This window comes from Xiphophorus maculatus, chromosome 16, assembly GCF_002775205.1.
Source record: "Xiphophorus maculatus strain JP 163 A chromosome 16, X_maculatus-5.0-male, whole genome shotgun sequence".
Classification (NCBI taxonomy): Eukaryota; Metazoa; Chordata; class Actinopteri; order Cyprinodontiformes; family Poeciliidae; genus Xiphophorus; species Xiphophorus maculatus.
In genome coordinates this window covers 13,647,534-13,671,197 of record NC_036458.1, presented here as the reverse complement: position 1 = coordinate 13,671,197, position 23,664 = coordinate 13,647,534, and the positions used below count along the sequence as shown (strand labels likewise).

Here is a 23,664-nt window from a genome sequence, read left to right as displayed (position 1 = left end):
ATGAAACGAGACACAATTGCTTATTTTAGCTATTTTTGTTAACCTATTATCTGTCACAAACTCTAACTTTAGACCAAAGCTTCAAATTTAGTTAGAAGCACTAAGAAAAACACTGAAAACCTCATTGTAGACTTTAAAGGTTAAAGGGCTACTATAAACATGTGAATCATTTACTATTTACCACATTGAAGGTTCTTTAAAAAAACACACTTAAAGGCTAAAGTACAAAGTCTATCATGGAGAGGAGACAGGCATGATGGTCCGCTAGATATGATGAAAAGCATGTTAAATATTTAGTGTTTTCATTCCCTTTTAGCTTTTCACATTTTCAGCTTTTCAGACACATTTTAGATCTGTGGGACAGCAACTCATCACTAATCCCAGAACGTATCGCGATGAACAATAATATTGTTGTTTTGAGACCATTTTCCATAATAGCAATAATGGCATAATAATACGAGAACACATTCATTCTCAAAGACCAGTAAACTTTAAATTCTAATGAACATTTAAACACTGGAACTGGAAGACATTTGAAATATCCTAAATAAATACAGAAACAACAAATAAAATGAATTATGAAGTCTGTGTAAACAAAATTGTCTTTCAAAAATAGCGATAGTTGAGACCAAAGCACCAAACTGAAAGACTTTTATTGTTCTATTTTTGGTAAACAGAGAGGGAAAAGAGAAAAACAATAAATCAAGCAAATGAAAGTTAGAGTTTTAATGTGATTAATTGATTTATTGCTTATTGCAACAGGCCTATGTACTGTACAGAAACTGCTGCTGGCGGCTAGCATAACGACTCTCCTACCAGCTGCCTCTCCATGTCTTCATCACGCGGGGAGCTGATGAAGATGGTGTTCTCCATGAGGCCGACGAAGCACCAAAACGTGTCGCTCTCGTCTTGGATCTCAGTGAGCAGGGGGGCCACCAGGTCGGACATGCCCTGGCAGTAGCCCATGTCGGGATTAAACACCGCATAGTTGAGCAGAATCCGCCTGGGGCAAGAACAAACACACACATCTGAGTTCTGGCGTAACATCTGCCGACAGAGTTTCTAATGAAGAGGGCCAAACAGGAGAGGAAGCCCTGAAAAGTTTTCCTCCAACCCAAACACTTTGAATGCCTTTCATTGGGGGAAAATAACACAACAATCCACCCTCCACCTCCCCCACACTTTTTTCCTCTTCTTGCAACCAGGGAGCTAATTACTGCCATTTCTTTCTTCCTTCTTTTTTAAGACCTGTTCTACTTTGAAGAAAACTTCCCCGGTCGTCTTCATGCATTAGTAACGAAAGTACAAACAAAGCCCAAAACCCAGAGGACATTACATTGTTCTAGTGCAGCATTAGAGTAAAAATTTGATGAGTGTCTGCTAAACAAGGACATCAGGACCTTCAGCTCTGCAGCAGTTTAAAAGTAAATGAACCAGACAAACATGGGTGAGACTTATCAGCACCAGAAAACCACAGGCTGGCTTCAGATGTAGAATCACTCCCAGACAAACACCAGGCGTCTCAACGAGAGTCGCAAAAATAACTAATTCCCTATTTAAATCCTCTTGCTCCTCATTTAGAAAGCCATTAGCCGCAAGTACGAGTCGAAAGTGCTCAGACGGCTTAGTCAAAGTCAATAAAGCATGAAACTCATTTGCGGCTCTGAATATGAAATAAACGGTGTAGGTGAGTGGACGGGTGGGAACGATAGAGGGTGATGGACAAAAAGGGGCAGCAGTGTTGGAAAACCTCATGATCTCCACGTTCGGGTTGTTCTCTCCTCTAAAGAATTGGTTGCTGCGGTCCGTTCTGACCACGTCTTTATCCACCGTGAACTGGACTTTCCTCCAGAACTCGCTGTGCTCCTCTGGGCTCATGGATAATCTGAGGAGTCAAGCAAATGGAGCAGGAACCGATTATGAAGGGGGAAACAATGTATACTTAATACACAATAATCCTCATAAACACATAGAAATGACTGTGCTGCTATTCTACTCCTAATAGCTGCTGCAGAAGGTCCCCAAAACATATGAGCAGTGGACACAAGTGTTCCTCGGAGGATCCCACCACAGCCATCCATCCTGATGTTAGGGAGCACATTACCAGTGTTCTCCGTGTGTACTAATGTACTCAGGTCCTAACAAGCAGAGGGGATTTAATTAACACTGTTTGTTTTCCATGCGGCCCCACCAGGAATAAAGCCACCTCAGCTGATGCAACGCCACGCAACTGTTTGGTTTGAGGTCTGTGTGTTTGTGTGGCTGGACCCTCCCCAGCCACCGTCCTACTCTTCGCTTTCTCAGGAGGAAGCTGCTCAGGAGTTTGGAACATGTTTGCACCACTTGAGTGGTTTTATGGGTTGTGCAGTAAAATAAAAGCCAGGCTCATGAAGAGCACGGATTAGCTCAGCGAACTGCCTTGCAAAAGTGTCCCTGCACTTTAAACTTTTTGTGACGCTGCAAACGCTAACTGTTGTGTATTTTAAAGGGGCAGACCAACACAGGGCAGAGCATCTCTAGGAAAAGGAAGGGAAATGATCCAGTTTTTCACAAAAAATTTTTTAAATGTGTATGAGATTGAAATATTTTCCCAAGTATCTCAAACTCCTACAGAAGGAATGAAGCGTTTAGGTGAACAGCAATTTTTAAACCTCGTTAAAGAATCTTAATTGGATTTATGCCTGGGCTTTGACTGGGCCGTTCTAACACATAAGAATACTTTAATCTAAACCATTCCTTATATCTCTGGATAAGTGCTTGAGTTTGTCACTTTTCTGAAAGGTTTTCTTCCTGTATTTCATCCTGTATTCTGTCTTCCCATAATTTTTGACCAGCTTCCCTCTTAATGATGAAGAAGCCGATCCCCTCAGCATGATGCTTCCACTGCCATGTCTCACAGTGGGGATGGCATGTAACGGGTGGACAGGAAATATTTGTCTCCTCCTCAATCATTGTTTGGCATCTGGAACCAACAGTTCAGTTAGGTCAGGTGACTTCTGATGGCATTTGGATGAACTTTCTTATATCAGAGTAAAATAGGTTTAAATACAAATGTGTGCCTTAGTCATGCACAATTATCTGCAACTTTACGTTGGTGTGTCTCATAAAATTCAAGTAAACGGATTGGAGTTTGTAATCTGATAAATCCAAAGGATACAAATACCTTAAAAGGGATTGTCAGATATGGATAATAAAAGTAAACAATGCCTTTCTTTTCATGCGTCTTTTAGCAATTTACAATATCGGAAACGGAACAAATTCACCCATAAAATACTAAAATATGATCATAGATTGATGAATGACTATTCACAGAGATGTAATTTATTCCATTTAACAAACTGAAATTAATCTATTATGACTCACCCAGAAAGACTAAATAATAGTTCATAAAGTTTTTAACAGATTATCTTTAAAGAAAAATCCATTGAAGATGATTCAACTGATCATTTTCTGTCAAAACTGAGTTCAAGAGTTTTGTAATAAGCAGGAGCAGTCTGTCTATTACAAAATTAGGATTGGAAAAAAAATCACATCTATAAGAAATCAAGAAATACTCTTACTGTAACCTGGAATTTACATTTCAACAAAAAATAAAACCTTTCAGAATATTTTTGGAGGTAAATAAAATATTAAAATAACAGACAATATGGCTGAATTTGTTTATGCATTTTTCACAAGTGAAACATGAAACCCATCACAGAAACAGAAAAACTGCAGTGAAAATCTTTTTGTCATTTTATTAAGACATACTTTCTGCCTGAAAAATAAAGCTCTTTATCGGTAGATCAGATCTTCTGTGTCAAAGAAAAAAAAGAAACATCTTAGGGTGAGAAAAAAAATGTAAGAAAAACAATAACTCTCCTTGAAGAAATCTGTAAATATTTAGCAGATGAAGTGGCCAGTAAGGAGTCCTTTGTCAGATAATTATTTACAGAGAAAAGGAAACCAGATAAAGTTAAAGTGTTTCAAACAAGAATTTTTTATTATTATTTATATAAAAAGAGAAAATAAAGGAGATAGGGACTGTGACATTCAGCTGAATGTTTCTGCAGATATCTTTTTCATTAAAAAAATACTTACAAGTGAAAATGACCGTCTTCTCTGAAACAAATTTAACTCGTATTGGAGCTTTGTTGAATTCCAGACATAAACAGCATTATTTTACAGATTCTAACAAACTTAAATATCCAGATTATATCCAAGGGAAGCTGCACTCCTATGTGCAGCTGCTGAATTATTATTGTTAGAATGAGGACACAAGGTTGGGGGACAAGGTAAAGCCCACACACTGGCCTCCTTGCTCCTAAAGATCAACCAGTGGCCTTGGGGGGCTGCCGGAGGCTCTTTAAAGGAATCAACATCAGCGTCACTTTAACTTCTGGTGCACTCAAAGCGATAATAGCCTGTACAAATGAAATCTGTCCAATTATCATCATCGTAGCACACAGAGATGATGAAAAATATAACATGGAAACCTTAACCCTGAGATGGAGTTGTGTGGATAAATAAAGACTCTGGGATCTAGGTTGGTCTGTGCATACCAAAGTTGTGGTTTTTCCCTCCCCTCTCTCTGACATGTGAGCATGATCTGATCTGATAAGCGCTGACATGTTTTCTCTCCAGAGACCTTTTATATCACACCCGGCACCTCCCCTTAACACTTCTCTGACTGTGCCTATTGATTGCTCCGCGCCTGCGATGGGAAGCCGCAACAGACTCACATATGGTTTAATGTTTTACCAACTGAGCTTTTGGCAGCCAACGCTGCAGCCGAGTGTCTCAGACATGATTTCAAAGTGGTTTCCATGTTATCGAGCTGAGGTGCAGATGTTATCAGCAGGAGATCTTCAAGTAAAATAAAGATTTACAGGTGCATCTTTATAAATTAGAATGCAAGTCTCTCATTACATACACGGTGATATGTTTCAGGTCTTTAATTGTGTTAATTTTGATCATTATGTTTTACTGCTAATGAAAACCCAAAATTCAGTTTTCTAGGCATAAGATCAACAGAAATTTATTTTAATACAGAAATTATGAGGAAGACTAATGACTTGATAATTGTCAAACACACAGCCTCCACACGGAAGAATAAGTCACAGAGGAAATTGGATGTTGAGAGTGTCTAAACTTTTAATTGAAAGTTAAGTGGAAGGAAAAGCTGTGGAACAAAAATGTGTTACAACAGCTCCATGGAAAACACCGTGACGCAAACGCAATTAAAGGATTCACAAAGCCATTACTTGAGGTCCAGTTGGCTTTTTTAAGATGCACACCACACAAAACCATTCAGGAAGTGGGATACAGGTCTTGCTTTCATTGTGTTAAATCCAACCTGAACTAGAAGCCGCATAAGTCTTACTACCATTACCAGTTACCATTACCCATTATTCACTTTAATGAATAATGTGCCTGGGACCATGGGAGGTGCCTGGTTGACAATCATTGTTGCTAGTTGTGGCAGATGTTGTATATTAAGTTGGAACTTAAAAAAAAAAAAAAAAAAGTCTGTCCATTTCAGTTTGGTCCTATTTTATGACCGGCTTTTATTGCTGACTTATCCAGACACACACCAGTCCTCTCAGCATATTGTTCAGGGAATTTCTGCAGTGGTGCAAAATACAAGCGTAGCCATGTATGTAGCTCACTGACCTGAATGGGCTACATCAGCGAAGCTTGTTTATAGTAGTTATTTATCCAGTTAAATTACAATTTACAATCAAATAATGACCAATTTGAAAGGCTGACTGTGATATTTTGTTTTATAGAAAGAGAACTACATGTTATGCAAACTTGACATTCAGTTTTATTTTGGTTAGCTTGTTGGCCCGTCAGAATAGGAAATTTTACTGGACAATAAATTGTCCCACTAATTGTAACGATAATATTGTTGTTTGGAGACCATTTTCAAGTAACATACTGATAATGGCATAATAACGCAAGTTTTCCCTCTCAAAGACCAATAAACTTTTATTTTGTAAAGAACACTTAACACTGGAACTGAAAGATATTTTTTAAAGCACAACCAAAATCATAAATAAAAAGGATTATGACATCTCTGTAAACAGATTTGCCATTTAAAAAGCATTAATGACCAGAATGGGAATTATCAAACTCTTTTTAATTTATCATGCGATTAATTGATTAATTGCATATTCAGCTGATCATATCCATCTCACAGATAAAGGAAGCAGTATCTTATGCTAACGGAGCCCAGACCAAGTATTGAGTCCATCAGCTGTGCAGTACATGGTTATACCTCTCAGTAAGGATATATCATTATCAATCTTAATACTATGCATAATATTTCAGGCAGATTTCTACAAGAATGTTCTTCTTCCTGTGTACAGAAAGCGTTGTAAGAGAATGTGCTTTTAAATTAATGATGAAATTTGTTTGATTGATCGATTTATTGATTGATTATGTAGCATTTTTTCACTGCCCACCTTCTCTGCTGGATGTCGTGGTAGTGAGCTCGTTTCTGCAGCCTCCAGGCCTCTCTTTCCTGAGAGCTGGAGTCGTAGCTGTAGTAGTGCAGCAAGAAGGGCCACACCTCGCCTCTGATGGATGGGTCGATGCCGCCAAAGAAGATAGCCTGTCGAAGAAGCGGCAGGTGGGTAAATACGGCAAACACGAAGGGAGGGACATGGTCTGGCAGCAGGGCATGTTGACATTTCCTGAGAGCATGTCTTACTTTCTGCATTACGCTGTGAAAAAAGAAAACAATGAGTGTTTATTCAGCACATCCAGCAAAAACAGGACTCTTCTGTTTCCTTATTTGAACTTTTACTGAAAAAAAAAAAGTCTTGGTCATGGTCTAACTGCCACTGAGTCATTACAGTAGACGGGTAAACCAAACAGCGACTCAATTCCAGAGAACGCAAATGACTCAGAGGGGGTACACTGGCAGGGACAAACCCTTCCATTATTTACAGGCCAAGCTGATGATTGAAACTGAAACTGAGAAGCTTGCAAGCTGAATTTTATTATGACTTGACTAACAAATATAAAAGAAAAAGGTGTGAAAATGGCCACTTTCATCAGTAGTGAAACATTCTCTGACTTGGTTTCTCATCCATACAATGTAGAGGGAAGGAGCCCCGACTTTCTAGAGTTTAGAAGATGCACAAAATGTAAGGAAGGAAGAAAGAAAAGAAAAGAGGTAGGACCCAAGTTAGATAGGGTGGACATAAGAAAGCAACAAGAGGACAGAGACAGACAACAGGTTATTATGAAAACAAAGAAACAAGGTGTGGAGTAAATCAGGAAAGAAAGAGTCAAGGTAAGACAAAAGGAGAGAAAGGAAAGAAAGACAAAGAAGAAGGACAAACATGAGAAACAAAGAAAAGAAGATACAAAGAAGTATAGAAGAAATAAACAAGGGAAAAATAAGGAAGTAATGAAGGACACAAAGGAGGAGGGAGACAACATTTAGATGATACAATAGGGGATAAAGTCCAAACATACAACTATTTGTAAAGGCTTGTATGTTCCTTATTCAACCGTATCCAGAAATGGAAAACACACATCCATTGTCTACGTTCGCTCATTCTTGCAGGATCGTTGGGTAGGGCTATTTTCTTCTTTTCGACTGTGTGAGGAAGCCAGAGTACCCGGAGAAAACCTAATGCACTCAAAGCAGAAAAACCCACAGCTTCAGACTCGAATGCAGGACCTTCTTGCTGCATGGCAGTCTTTCCACCAAATGTGCGGAAAATGTTTGGTGGCAAATGTTTTCCGCAATCTCCTGGAAAACGCTGAAATTGTATTTCCAACTCTTTAAGAGTGTTAAGAAGATTTACCTTCCGCAGCTTGTACTCCTCCTCCACCTGCCCGCTGTGGTTGATGTGACGCAGCCAGGCGGCGACGTCCACCCGCCTATAAAGCCTCTCCTCGGGGTGCGTCTCAGCTGATGGCAGTGTGGGCCTCCGGATGGAAAACTGCATGCAGGACTTTTCATCCGACAACTTCACACAGAGTAAGGAAGAGGAGTAAAGCGATGAATCGAAGTTTTACCAACAAAAACCGAAAGGAGAGGTTGACCTTCGCCTAAGTCTGACCTGGTCTTTAGGTTGGGTTTCCCTGCAGCATTTCCACTGCTGGAAGACCTCAGCCAGCTTGTCCAGACCAGCATGATGGAAGTGAAGGATCTTATACTGGCTCTCCCTGCTAGCTATCACAAGCTGGCCACTAGTGCACGCGTCATCACTGCAACAAAACAATAAATGATGCAAAGACAAGTTCACAAGCGGTTCAACTTCATGACCCTGTAAGAATCCCCCCAGGGGATTTTTTCCATTTGCTCCCCGCTGACCTGAAGAAGAGTCTCAGCGACCTCATGTGACCCAGGTCCACCCTGAAGACTCCACACAGCTGCTCCAGAGCCAGCAGCTTCTGTTGCTCCTCCCAGCGCATGGCCTGCGACTGGCCGCCACCCTCAGACGGGGCGTGGCTGTCCAGACTGGATGCAGAGCTCACAGAGTGGTTCATGGACTCCTCACACAGTTCCCTGCAAAAACATGACCGAGATTTTAACGAGTTTCACACTGTGCCCCACATGTCCCTCATAAAGATGTCCGTACTCATCGAACGTTTCCACACATTGCTGCTGTAAAACCACAAATTTTAATGTCTTTTACACAATTTCATGACAAACCAACACAAAAAAAAGAGCACAAATTTGAAATGATTTTCAAATTGTACAAATTGAATTGATGAAGTATGGGATGCATTTATCTTCAGCTCCATTTACTCTGAAGCCTCCAAATAAAATCCAGTACAATTAACCCTTCACTGCCTAACATGTCATTTTTGATACAAGTTCTTCAGATGCCTTGAGTGTGTTAAAAAAGTTTTGTGCGTTCCAGCAAACATCCTGTAAACAGCAAATATGTTGCTGATTATAACTTACACATTCTGTGCAATAAAAAGCAAAAAGCATAGAATAAAAGTGTAATATACTTCAAAAAATTACTGCTAAATGCTTGTGTGGAATATTTTTACATGCCTGTAAAGACACATTTTTTTCATATGATGATACATGATATAATAAAAAGTTGCTACATCAAAGCTGTTATTTGATTACTCATACTTATTTTTGTTTAAAATAACTGTTTCCCTTTCAAAAATGACTTATTGTATCAGACTTTCTGCAGATACAGATAAAACATTTTTACTAATGTTTTATTAGTTAAAAAAAAAATCCATCGTTACATCTCAGTCTGAACACACCATTCTCACCATGAGACATTTTGGTGGCAGCATCATGCGGTGTGGATGTTTTCCTTTAGCTAAAAAAAAGGAGCTAAAAGAAAATGGATGCTATTAAAAAAGAAAGTCATGAAGAAAACCTGCTGCAAATGCCTTGGTGTTCACTATCTAGGAGGACAGCAACCTTAAAACATGTAGCCGGAGCGATATTTTTAGTGGCCCAGTTAAAGTTCAGACTGAAATCTGTGAGAATCTGTGACAAATTATGAAAACAGAAACACTCTCTGTTGACTGAGCTTGAGCTATTTTGCAAAGAAGAATGGACTGAAATTTCAGTCTGTATAAAAGCAAAACTGCTAGAGACAAATCCTATCAGCTGCGAGTCCCTGCAGCAAAAGGTGTTTCTGGAAAGTATTGATTTAATTAACTGTACACACATGCAGGGGTGTACAGTTTCATATTTTCATTTGGTTACTCACTATTTTGTGTGTGACAGAGTTCACACTGCAATGTTTGATTATTAAGCACGTCAGTAAGTCATCAAACCAAAAAGGTTCATCTAAATAATTGAAAGTAAAAAATCTAAAGGATAAAACACAGAAAAAACAACACTTAAAAACAAAATCAGTCAATTTCTCTTAAAATTCATTGTACATTTTGCATTATGTACAATGAGAAATAATTCCAAACAACATGTGAAGCAAGACGCATCACAGTGATTACAAATCTGCAGCTCAGGACTGCATCTATGTGTGCATCTCTATTACATTACTCCAAGAGGTTGCGAGTAGGAGGAATGCATGAAGACTACCAAAGACAAATACACACTCACATATACGTACAATAAAATCTGAGCACACACACACAAATCACACTGTCCACCATCCAATTTCCCTTGTCATTCCCCTCATGGTGAGTGTGTTGTTCCCGGCACTGAAACCTGAGCTCAGGGTTCCTCGGCTTGCAGGAGGAGACACACAATCACACATTATGCATACAAATACATGGAAATATGCAGGAAAACAGGAAAAATATGTTGGCAAAAACATGCATAGCACACAACAGTAAAATATATTATAAGAAGCTTTAAATGACTTGATTACTCTGAGTCTTTCTCTCTTTCACACACACACACACACACACCCCTACACATAAGTGAATGAACCATGGCTAATGACCATAATGCACTCTCAAACACGAATCTAGACATGGTAACGCAGAGAGAGGGAGACGTGTTAAACCCACTGACATTTGAGAATCAGGCATCTGAATAAAGATTTTCAGCATTGCTTGCATGGAAACACACCAACAGAAAACCAAAAACCAGATGTTCCCCAATTTAAAAATGGCATTTCAAATATCGGAGGCGTGAAAAACTAATTATCTCCCAGCAGTGAAATAGTTTTGACATTATTTACTGAAAAGGTGCGAACACATGTGGCAGCTCGGTGCTCATGTGAAAAGGGTGCAGCCAGTTTGATTTTTTCCATCCTGTCTCTGTCATGTCTGGCTAATCATTTCCCTGTTAGCAGATGGGAAAATAACAAGCCTGATCAATCCAGGCTGCAAAGCTTCCCTGTGTTATCTGCTGATTTACTGCGCTCCGTCTCGTGTATCGCGCCGCAGAGTGAATCATTGGGGTAGAGGGGGGATGGAGTAGAGGCACAGCGAGGTCTGCTAAGGGAGTTAAGTAACATGAAATATGGAGGGAGTCCTGTCTTCATAACCCCAGTGACTGTCAAGTTAGGAGTGTTTACAAGGCCCTTCAAGTCTTGTTAATTCCATCTGTCCTTCATGCTTGGAGCACATAAAAGTGCTAAAACAAGGGAATGGACTGAAAAGCACAGATCGCGCTGAAAACTACAGAGACAAGCTTATGTCAGAATTAACAAGCCCATTCTAAACATTTATCAGGCCACGCTGTGCAAAGTGTAAACAAGCTGTTTTGATGTCGTCGAGCCGCTGTAGCTGGCACGTCCCATCAGGCCAGAGCGAAACGAAACGGCCCCGAGGCCTTTCATCATAACACTTTTCCTCTCCAGAGGAAAGTGCTGCCAGGTCACCCTGAGAACCACGGCCGAGCACACACACCCTCCCGCCCTCACCCCCAAGCCCCCCCCCCCCGCCGGGACTTCCAGGTCCTTCATCTAATCCCCAAAAGGAACAGAGTGTCAGAGGAGAACAAGAGGGCGGGTGGTGGTGGTGGTGTGGGCCACACTGCAGCCACATGCTGGAAAACGGTCAGTGCGGCTCGCCAGAACCCGTGATCTACCAATAATCCCAAACGGACGCACATAAAAGTCAGATGGAAACTTTAATGGCGTCATGAGTCAAGATTTGTTTTGAGGAACATTAGTTTAACTAAACAGCAGATCACTTAAAAACACTTTGCAGAAGTACTCAGACTGCTTTTCACAAGCCCTCGCTTTACAGCAACAAACTTCAAAGTATTTTTGGGAGAGATTTTCATGTGATAGACAAAATCGTGCGTCATCGTGAAGTGAAACGTAAATAGTATGCTGTTTTTAAATTAGAATCTTATATTGTGGCATGGATTAGTGGTCAATTATTTGCAGAAATGCCTTTTACTGCCATTGTGACTGAACGTCTTTTGGGCCGTGTTTCTACCAGCTTTTCATAGACTAAAACCTTCATGTATTCTTGGCAAAATAGCTCAAATTCAGTCAGATTGGTCAGGAAGCATCTGTAAAAAAAACAAAAAACAAATTACATCTCATCTACTGAAAAAAATAACAGCCATCAGCTCTTGCTTTATGTTTCAGATCACCATCCCTCCACCCCAATTTCAAGACTTTTGTTGCATCTAACAGGTTTATTTCCATCGATCGTCATCCTCTCTCACCAGCATTTCATTGCTAACAAAACATGCCCTCAGCAAGACGCAGTCACCACCACACTTCCCCATGGGGATGATGTGTTCAGGTCCATTGACTTGTGGAACGCTGCAGCTCTTCCCGAGCTACCATGGGCTAATAGGACAAATGTAGACAATTGGTTTTTCTGGGTTTTATTTAGAGCCATCCGAGTCAAACTCAGCCCCACACCAAAGTTCAAGTAGTATTAATACTTTTACGAAGTACTATACAAAACTTTTAAACTTTAAACATTATACTTTTACTCCGCTCAGCCAGAGTTTAAAGTCTTTTAAAAGTGGCTTTGATCAATCTTCTCTAATAGGTCAGAGTTAAGTGATTTAAGAAAATGATCTGAACAAAAACAGAGTAAGAACAAAGTTCAAATAAGGTACTTATTAAAGATTACAAGACTGACAAATTATAACAAAAATCAGACATGGCTTAAAGCCTCTTTATTATACTAGTTGTGAACTGCACTGATAAGTGTTTACGAGTTGAACTTGCCTCGTTTTCTAAAGTCAGAAGTCAACACCATAGCAAACCAATGCGCTGAGCTTTAATCACATGTTCACGTTCCTTAAGTAAAGCCTTGGGAAGGCAGTACACACTGACAGCTCCATAATCTACAGTCAAACTTTAAAGAAACTTGTTAAGAATCTTGACAGACATTGCTGTGGATTTCTTCTTTGCTCTCTCCCTCCCCTCTCCTCTTTTCCTGCCCCCCTTTTCATCCACTCTCACTCTCCCATACGCGGTTCTTTCTCTTTGAATGATTCCAAGTGACATGTTTCCAGTTCCTGGCCCCTTAACAGTGTCAATTAAAGCAAGCGAGAGAGAGAGAGAGAAAGAGAGATTGAGTGGGTTCCAGGGTTTTGGCTGCCACTCCGCTCTCTTCAGCACTCTAATCCGGAGAGCTGACATTCAGCCCAGCACAACAACCCTGGGAGCAGTGGGAATCAAAGGGCTTCACACAGACTTTAGGAAGAGAAGGGGAAAAAGGTGGAGGAGTTTGTGTGCATGTGAGGGGCTGGGGGGATCTGAGAGGTGGGTGACGGCTCAAGTAAAAGAAGAGATGCAAAGTAGATAGTAGTGGAAAGTGATGGACAGGAAAAAACATCTGAGTGGCAGAGAGTTGCAAAAACAGAGACTAACAGCAAAGAAGAGTAAAGGTTTGAGTCTGCGGGGCGGACAACACTGCCAAGTCACACACTAACAGTGCTTACAGCCAGCTGGGGTCAGAAAAAGAGGTTAAAAATGCTTCAAACACACACACACACACACCCACACACTGACTGACTCACTCTCTCTGACACAGGCACACACATTCTGGGCTGCATGTCAGGCCGAATAGCTGCGTGAGGAAACAACCACGAAGGGAATCATAAAATTAAATGACTCCGAGGTCCAAACAGCAACACAATCGCTGTCCAGATGGCTCCCCCAGATTAGAGAGCAGTCTGTGCAGGCACCACAGTTTCAGTGGTGTTTAAGCTTCGGATGAGGGGAAACAATCAATGTTCCTGTGAGCTGCTTTGAATAAGTCGAAAATATTTCTAATCCCTCCTGCTGAAGTCATCTACCTGCTCTCAGTCCCTCAGGGGCCTCGGGCTGCAGAGCCTGGAGGCAAAAATGGGGCCTGAGAATAGCAGCTCCAAATGCCTTCAATTCTTTTCTTTCTGGCTCCACCTGCTGGAGGATCAGAGCAACTGAAGGAATGACAACTGGTTGAATATTACAACAAATTATAACCATGGTTTCAGTTAGTTATACAAAAAAGTCATTACTACCTCTTCATATATTAATCTGCAATTTAAAACAGTTGTATGTCTTCAGAAACTGCTTTTGCACTAAACTCATAGGAAGCATATTCAGACACCATTTAAAATGTGATCAAAGCAAATATGTGCAACTAGGCAAAATTAGTGGCACCTCTGACTTCATTAAACACAACTTTATATGACTTATGACACTTTTAATTTTATATCAGCTTGGATTAACTTATTTTGAGGCAAGAAGACATGAGCTGGATAACAGGATTTTAAAAAGATCTCAATATCAAATCTCTGAAGTTCTAAGTGCATATAAAGGTTTACTGAAACAAAACACTCATCAAGTCTTAAACATGTAAAACTTTCAGTCAGATTCACCTGATAGAACTTTGTGCCACAATGACTCTCTGTCTGAAACAATGAATCCAGTGTTAAGGAATGCAAGCTTCTCCATTCTCTATATCAGTGGTGCCCATAGATCTTCTTCTGAGCCCCCCTATGGATTACAATAAAATCTCCCCTCAAAAAGAAAAAAGAAATCAACTGGGCACACACATCGTTCAACCAGACATAAACCTATACACATATTTTGTTTTCAAACTCCATTGAAGTTTATTTCACACTTCAGGTTGCAACAAAACACATTACACACCATCTCTACAGTGAAACACTTTTGTGTAACTGTTTTTGATTTTTTTTTTCATTCATCCATACCGCTTCCTGCGCCCCCCTGCAATGGCACTGCGCCCCCACCTAGGGGGTGCAGCCCACACTTTGGGGACCACTGCTCTATATAATCAAAAGCAAATAAGTGCAAGTAAGTAGTAATACAACAAAATACCCAACATATTTTTTAAATGAACGCTTACATTTTAACCCACTTTGTAGATTTAAAGTAACAAAGAAACAAGAAAATTGTACAATCTGTTCTGTGTAAAAGTTTCTATCAATAAGAGGAAAAAAACTAAACCTGAATCCTGCAATTTTTTTCTATATTTAATTAATTTGTTTATAATTTATCTACAGGAACGTTTAATACAGCGCTATGTAGAAGTATTTGCACCCTTATAGATTCTGTTTTTGCTGGTTGATTTTGTTGCACTTAAATGTTTCAGATCATCAAAAAAACTTTATACTATCCAGAAAAGATAACCTAAGTACAAAATATACAGTAGATTTTATATTATAGTATACTTTACAAAAACAGTGTACTATAAGAGTTTTAATAGATGTAGTGCTGTTCATGTTTTGAACATGAACAGCAAAGTAAATGCAATTGGTTGAGGCATTTGATATTTTAAAAATAAAAACAGAAACACAACATATTACTATTTAATCTGCCAGTCACCGATCAGAGGCAATGAAGGGAAAATTGGCTGAAAACTACACATGGGGCAGGAGCCAAAAAATGCATCTACTACCAACACCTATGAGTTGTAAGTACACAAATACTATAAACTTATAGTTGTGGAAAAACTAGTATGCATCATCAGGAAATATTTATATTTTTCCCTCCAAAATAGTAATAAAAAAGCTTATTCTTAGGAAGGAAGAAGTACAATGAGTGAAATGTTTCTAAAATAAAAATATTGCACACTGATGTTGTAATAATGATATATTTGTAATATTTTGTGCAGAAGTATGTAAAAAAAAAAAAATACCCCAAACCCATGTCATCCACTGTCTCACTGACCTGCTTTCTGGGTCCAGGAAGACGGAGCCGCTGCTCTCACACAGAGCCTCGCTGACGGGCGACAGGCAGAACGGCGAGGAGAAGGTGTCCGAGTCGGAGCCCATGGTGCTGTCCCGGCTCACCTCGTCCGACAGCTCGTAGGACCCTTCGTCACCCTCCTCCCCGGCTAAAAGAAGCTGCTGCTGGTTAGAGGAGGGGTCTGAGCCGCTCTCACCCACCAGGCTGTGGGCTGAGGTGCTGCTGGTGATGTTCCTCTCCTCATCATCCTCTTCCTCTGGAGCGGCCGCTGGAGGACGTGAGCGCGGCCTACAGAGGATGGTTAGTTCGAAACACCACAAACATGATCTTCAGTAACACTTTATTTGATGGGGTGTGCATAAGACTGACATGACATTGTCAAAAACATGACATAACACCTGTTATGAACATGAAGGAGTCTTTATGAGTGTCTATGACTGTGGTCATGAAGTGTCATTCGGTAAATAATGACACTTTTAATGCAAAGCTGCTCTAAAAGTTTCATTGAAAGTCCATTAAAAGTGCTAACTTTGCATTAAAGTGTCATTATTTACAAAATAATAAGTTGGCACTTCTTTATATGCTTCTTTATTTTCAGTATGCACCCATATTGTGTTAATATGCACTGATCTGGTGCCCACTCTCGTACCTCCTGCCTCTGCGGCGGGCGTTCCTGCGCACAGGCGAACTCTCCGGAGTGATGTATCTCAGCGCCTCCTCGTCCTGCCTCTGGATGCGGGAATTCGGCACCCAAGTCAGAATCAGCGTTGAGCCCAGGCACTCGTCTTTCTCCACATGTACGCACAAGTAGCCTGCAGGGGGCAACAAAAACCATGTTGGTGTTAAGAGTGATTTTCTTTATAAAAGAAAATCTCCCTTTTAAAAATTTTTTAGTTGAACTCGATACTAAAATATGTCTCATAAAAAATAAACCCTTGTGCACACTCCCATAATGATCAGGACATTAGTTCACTTTTATTTATGACTCTGTCCCAGACATTCATTGAACTACATGACATGCTGGTGTTTTTATAAAACTCTCTAGCCCTGAGCCCTGAGCTGAGCTTCAAGTTTTTTGGAGGATGTTGGACTCTCAGTGAGTTTTTTTAGCCATTGCTGCTCAGTTTTTTTATGTCTATGTGAAGAGAAGAGCTGAGCTGAGCCAAGCCCCACCTTGTAACAAAAAGTACGGGAGCTGAAGAACCCAAAATACAACAGAATCCACTGCATAGCTTTTCCTACTTAACAATATCAGTGAATTCTGTGAATTTCCACCTTTTATTGTGGACTGCATTTTGTTTATTATCCCACATCCCAGAAACCAGTAGGCCTTCAAATATGGAGTGTACTTCTAACTGAAACTGTATACTTACTTATTACGGCTCATAATAATTAATTATTTGGTACATTTTAGGTAATTGTTTAAATCCAACATAACGCATCTCTATTGTCATACTAGACAGTCAAATAACCTCCAACCTCAACAGAGCTCTCCATGATAAACAGGTGTAAGAAAAAGCAGGTAGTTCTGTATCTCTGCAGCCAAACCTGGGTGGTGCTCAGCCAGGCCCGGGAGGGGCTCCGCAGGGTGCACGCAAACATTATTCTTTGAGAAGATGATCTCGCCATCCAGCCCCGAGCGCAACGATGAGCCCCCCGCCCCGGGGTTTAAGGTCAGGAGGTCGGAGGCCTTGGAGGAGGCACGCCGAAGGAGCCGACCCAGAGACATCTCCTCAGGCACTGGGACACTGAGCCCATCCTCTGAAAGGAGACGGAGAGCAGAGAGAGACAAAGTTGGAGCCTCATGTGGTATTTCATAAGGATGGAGCACAGAGAAGAAGGTCGGGTATCAGGCAAAATCATTTCTGTCTATTTAATAGACACAATGTTGACCCAGTTTCAATGAACATCGTCACCCCAACAATATTGCTATTTAAAATTTCAAGTGTTTCCAAGAATTGTGAAGCCATGCAGGGATGGGAACCAGAGCCACAGCATCACAGATTATCTTAGGAAATACCCACCTCAAATGGTTGCCACTGAAAAGTTCAATCTTACTTTCATTTTTAGAAAGCGCAGCTCAATTGTCACCCCAACAAAACCAGAAGCTGTCAACTGAACTCTGAAGAGAAACCAACCAAATAAAGAAGCTCCTAGCTGCTCTTCTTACTTTTGACCACCAGATGACACCAAAGAGGACTGTGTTGTAAACTAATTTTTTTTTTTGTTTTAGCAAAAGCTTCAATGCTGCAGAAAGCATCCTTTTGGCTTCACTAGAACAGCATTAAAAAGTGCCTCAATCTTTCTCATTCTGAAGCAAATTAAACCAATTCTGCTGCAGCTGTCATAAGGGCAGAAAAAGCAGTGCGTCCAGAAATAAACTACTGTAAATATAATTGTAAATGCACAGGTTGAAAATGAATCCTTCCATTAAAACCTAGCAGTTGACCAGGGTCCAGACCACAGCTATGGACCTCTGACCCAAACATTTGTTTGGGTCAGAAATATATAAAAAGTCATTTCTATGTGCAATATAGATGAACAAAGTGCATGTGTAATGATCCTCCGGTGAGAGGATGAGTTACTGATTAAAAAGGTTCCTGGAAATTCTGATAAACTTAAATGTCAAAAACAATTATTGCTTACCACTGAATAGATATGATCAAATTAAAAGGCAGGGTTTTTTAAAATTATTTTGGATGGAATTAAACATCAAATTACTTTACTAGGCGTTCGACTAAATATGGCTGACCATGTAAAAACTTAAAAAGACAGATGAGGTGTAGAGTTTAAGGTCAAATGCAACCCAGCCTGGCTCTAAAGTTGCAGAAATCCTCAACAAACTTCCCCTCCTCAGACACACATGTGCTAATATTTACTGCAGTGTCCTTACTGCAGAGCTCCCCTCACCTCTCCTGACTTGTTCAGCGATTCTCAGAGCTGTGCACCTGCATCTACTAAAGCAGCTTCAGCGCCTGCATGTGTGTGTGTCGTAGTTGTGTGTGACTAAATGTTTCCCACCTTCTGCAAACAGCAGAGAAACACAGTGATGGACAGTGAGCAAACACACTCTGCTCCATCTGTGTGAAATTCCAAGCTGTTATCAGGAGCCAACAGATGTCGTCCACGTCGAGCGCTGAACTGGGACCAGCGGGTGACGCTGCCTGAGTTTGAACTGTCCGCTCTGGAGAAAGCTTTGTGGGATAAACTAAACTTTCACTTGTAACAGAAGGAACTCCTTTGATTTAAATGGGTTTTTTTATCCTCTAGTATTAAAAGAAAACATAAAGCAATTAAAGTCTAACATTTTTTCCTTTAGCTTCTGCTTTTGTAATCGGTTCATCCCACTGATCTCCTCTTGTATGGTTAACGTTCTCCATGTTGGATCAAAGTCATATCTGTGTAACCTTGCTCCTTACTTGGCTGAACACTCTGACACATACTCCCCACTCTATCTCTGGAATGTTCCCTCCTTTTTCCTCAGGGAAAGAACGCGGGGGGTCGGGGAGGGGAGCATGTTTACCACCACTTGATTAAGCAGGCACCCCACTTCCTGGTGCCAAGCCTCACACAGGAAGCCTACCAACACAAGATCTGGGCATTAACTCAAAGAGAAGCTATGTGGTTGGCAATCATTTCACTTCCTTCTAAAAAAGTAGAAGTGTAGCTGTTTTTGAGGTCAGAGATTTACCGTTGGCACAGAAAAAAGTGTCTTCTATCTCAAGAACCTTGGTAAGCTAATGCTGAGATTCATATCTAAAAGTAAGTCTTAAAGTTTTGATTATTTGTTAATGCAAAATTAAAGAAAATATTTGAAATACTCAGATCAAATTAAAAACAGATAATTGTGTGCAAACTGATAAAAAAAAGTTGAAGAACCTTGATAGGTATTTTCCTTTCGGAATAATAAAATGATAATACCAAAAAATCTCTAACAAACCTAGCTAAATGCATCGAGACTCTTAACAAGAAGTGTCTATATGTCACGACTGGCTGGAGGCTAAGAGAACAGGAAGCAGATAAAAGAAAAAAATCAAATACAATACAGTTTAACAGCGAGGATTACCTTCAATAGAAAGGGGAATAAACAGAGCACATATAGATAGTGACAGCGTTAAAAGGGTTATAGGTTGGGTTAAGGAAAAAAGACAACTAAACACAGAAGCAAGAGTACTTCTGACAGCAATAGCTTTATTGATTGCTCAGCTTAGTCCATCGGTAAAAACAGAAGTACTTTCTAAGGAGATTTTAAAAAACTGTGTGTGTACTGAGAGTACACACAGTTCATGTCAGGAAGGTTTCAATCAATAGCTCAATCCAGAATAAAAAGAACAATTATACAAAGAAGCACTTAGCCAGGGATACTTTCTGTGAGACAGGAAACTAAATATACATACCTAGTGGTAGTAATAGCTTAGTCAATTTACCTGATTCAGGAAAAAGACACAGCTAAGCAAAATAGCACAGAGGGAGGAGTACTTTCAACAACAAAAAGAAAAGAAAAAACTGTAGACATCAGTAATGGCAGTGAATACGCACTGGCGATAGCAGAATATGATTGGTCAATATGTTTGTCCAGGAGAAAAAAAGGCTGGCTAGCCGCAGAAGTACTGAGAAAGGAGTACTTTCTATAGGGAAGAAAAGGAAGGAGAGTAAGCACAATTTAGTCTGTGCAAAACACAGGAGATAATGGAAGCACTAGTTTTTGTCAATTGCCTCTGTCCAGAAAACGAATACTAATAAACACAGAACCACTGAACAAAGAACTCTGGTTCAGAACCAGTATATTTGTACTGAAATATACAAAATAATGAATTTAATTCAGATCAAATCAGACTATCAACTGGACCCGAGTCTGAAATAATCCAACTTTTCTAGACAAGTGCTGTGGCCTCTCTATCCTGCAAGCCACCTCATTAACTACATCTAGGCATAGCAAGGCCCCAGATGTATACATTCACTGTGAAAAACAAGGTGCTTCATCAAATAACACCAAACAAAACTGCTTGCTGGTATGAAAGAGTAACAGCAGCAGCTGTACGACATGAAAAATGTTGGTTGACCCTATGTGAACTTTCTGATTATGTGGAATTCAGATCTTTGTACATTACAGTTTTCTGCTGCTTCATAGCAACGAGGAGCTATTTACTGCTGAGCTTCAATGCAGCGGGGTGACCAGGGTCAGTGTCAGGTTCAGATTCAGGTTCACACAGGCTGATAAGAAAAAGTGGCCTCTTGCTCTCACTTCATCCTTAATCCTGTCAACACCTCAGTGTGCCCACAGAAGGACTCTCCCCTCTGACCTTTCTGCGTTTCATCAGACATCTCAGGAGTGAGACCCCTTCCTAGATTCACTTCCTCTGTCCAATAATCAATGGAACATTTTTACCCACTTCTTCTTAACCAACTCTCTGACATATTTTTTGAACCTTAAATTAGAGAATAAAAACTACACAAAGAAAGTTCAGCTGTGAGGGCAGCAGCCACAGATAGCTTCTCACTTCTGTTGACATGTGAATGGAAGATCTCTCTTTCATATCCACTATTCACGAAGTTGCCCGGGGCAGCTGAAAACAGATCACCCTGAAAAACAAGATCCTTATGGACTCTAAGTCGTGATTAAACTCTTTTGGGTGCTTCAAAAACATGTTTCCTGTTTCAGGAGGAATGTTATCTTAACGATTATGTCATAAGCTAATATACAGCATATCCTAAAGGTTCAGGACCAGAAATTAAATCCAAAGAAGACCTAGAAACTCAATTGCAAACTGAACAGCAAAATGTATAGCCCTGCAGAGGTTAGACAGCCACTAGTATATTGTCGTAAAGCATTAGGTGTACGATTGCATCTGGTCTCTTTATCATCATCACAGCTTTTCTTTAAATTGTTATAATAATGACGGAAGAATCTTGAACAAGTTTACATATCTAAGATCGGAGTGTGTCAAAATTTGTGAAGCAAAAGTACAAGGTGTAGAATATTAGAAAGCTAGTGCATTTTTTTTGCTTCTTTCTGAAGTTTTTATCACTTTAAATATGTAAAAGGAAACAAAACCAATCCTATAGTCTTGTCTGTTCCTGACAACTAAAAAGAACAACGACTGGAATTTCAATTTGATATTTATATTTCAAAGCAAACATTTTTGTACATTTTTTATGCTTTGCTTTTCTATAACTGGTTTGCAGTGATCAAATTCAGTCACCACAACATGCATTTTTTTAAATCACAAAATAAATATAGCTACCGGTACATTAGAAAACAAAATAAACAAAATATTTTGATTTCACCCAGGATAAATATATTTTATATGTCTTGTTGCTTTTCCTATAGCCCCATGAGCCACATGTAAAAAAAAACAAACACTCCTCTCTAAGTGAAGCAAAAACTTTGCAGGGTTAAAGTGCGATTGACTCCTCTTTGAGAGCACAACCCCCATCCCCAGAACCGAGAGACACGTCAAGCATGGGGATGAGTGGAGGGAGAAAACAGGACGGTGGTCTTCCTGTCCTGCAGAATAACCGTCAGAAGTCAGAGCAGAGGAAAGCCATTCCCTCTGTGTCCACACTAGAAATAAATCACACATTTGTTAAGCTGAGTAACGCAATCGATCAAAGCTGGCCACAGCCATGCACACTATTCCAACTCCTGACTCTCCACCAGGTGAGGCAATGAGTGAGATGGTTTTATACCCGGACTAAGACTGTGATAAGGTTGTACTAAGCTGTACCACTGCAACCAATAGGAAACTTTGACTGTTTAGGCACTGTTCGACCTAAGGAGGCCAGCACCGAGGCAGTTTTAGGCAAAATATTGCAGAACTAAACAAATTTACACACAAAAAAAAGCCCAAATTTGCTCAAAAACATGAAGATGGAGCGCTACATACTTACAGTTTATCAGCAACATAAAGTTAATATAGGGGTTTGTTACACTATAAATTGTGGATTTGAGGGTGTCGACTTTAACAAGAGGGATCAATGTTTTTCTCCATTTTGGAGTCTTATTTTCATTCAATTTGAAGTTATTCAAAATAAATACTTATGTCGATGCGTTTAAAGCTCGAACAAGGAAGGAGTCTCAGCTTTCAGTTCAATGAAGATGGAAATCTAGCATCTGTATTTTTTCTCAGCAGCAATTCTTAGTATTTGCTGGGTGAGTGAGGATGTTCTCTCCCTGTCAGCCTGCTTATGGCGGGACAAGCCTCGGCAGCATCCGCCTGACAGCAGCAGATGGACAAGGCTATTTACACCAGGCCTAACATTAGTTCCTCTGGGTTGCATGTCCGAGCAGGGACTCTGTCAGTACCACCTCTAACGTGAATATTTTAGCTGTCAGAGGCACGCCTGAGGTTCTTTGCAATACACACTATGTAAAAAAACACACGTTTATCGGCCACAGTGAGTGATACAGTGACTGGTGTGCATACACCTGCTCCAGCGACAAGAATAAATGAACAGATATAGCAGCAGCATGGAGAGCTCTCACCTTCAGTCCCGCCGCAGGAATCTACAGCCCACTCCGGACAACCATCTCTGCAAGCGGACAGAGCCCCAGCGCTACGAACCGGGCCTGGGTTCGGCTCCTTTCCACGGGTTTAGCTCGGGTTAATATCAACTCAGCTCTCTTTTTTTTATCGCAGAGGTTTATCACTGTATGAGGTACCGCCGCACGCCTAACTGCTGCTGTTTCAATGGCAAAAGTACACACTTCCGCTCTGGACTTTCAAAGTAAAATGACCTTTAAGAAGTCATATGCCTTTATATTTGAAACATGCTTGACACTTTAATGTAAAATACAATGGTTTTTACTTCCTGAAATATCTTTGCCTCTTTAATGTCTTGACTTTACGTCACAGCCCCTAACCAATCACTCCTCAAATATAGCTACTTCCGGCACGTTATTGACGCATAACTGGAAATTTGGGTTTTTATGATGGATTTTAGATCTTTTGTAACTCTGGTCCACCATCAGGACCAGAGCTGGATTCAGAGCATCATCACACTTCTGCTGTCTTCAGCTGCCTGTTAAAAGCCGGTCTCTGACAACACAACAGCGACCTCAAAAGATATGCATAACGAGGGATATTTTTTCAGAAAT

At 40.3% G+C, this 23,664-nt stretch overlaps 1 protein-coding gene across 2 annotated transcripts in view; it reads right to left on the bottom strand.

The window, feature by feature from the left end:
- tbc1d16 (TBC1 domain family member 16) overlaps positions 1–23,259 on the bottom strand; it is a 28,883-nt gene extending 5,624 nt beyond the window's left edge. The window contains exons 1-10 of one of the 2 annotated variants that reach the window (XM_023348778.1): positions 23,053–23,259; positions 17,115–17,327; positions 16,216–16,378; positions 15,549–15,854; positions 8,315–8,509; positions 8,061–8,208; positions 7,803–7,967; positions 6,447–6,595; positions 1,751–1,885; positions 817–1,003 (exon numbers count right to left, since the gene is read on the bottom strand). In XM_023348778.1, the coding sequence (XP_023204546.1) occupies positions 817–1,003; positions 1,751–1,885; positions 6,447–6,595; positions 7,803–7,967; positions 8,061–8,208; positions 8,315–8,509; positions 15,549–15,854; positions 16,216–16,378; positions 17,115–17,295 (1,629 nt within the window). In that variant the 5' untranslated portion in view covers positions 17,296–17,327; positions 23,053–23,259. The remainder of the gene's footprint in view (positions 1–816; positions 1,004–1,750; positions 1,886–6,446; positions 6,596–7,802; positions 7,968–8,060; positions 8,209–8,314; positions 8,510–15,548; positions 15,855–16,215; positions 16,379–17,114; positions 17,328–23,052) is intronic. The other variant, XM_005808892.2, reaches the window with a different exon arrangement.
- Between the last annotated feature and the right edge of the window lie 405 nt (positions 23,260–23,664).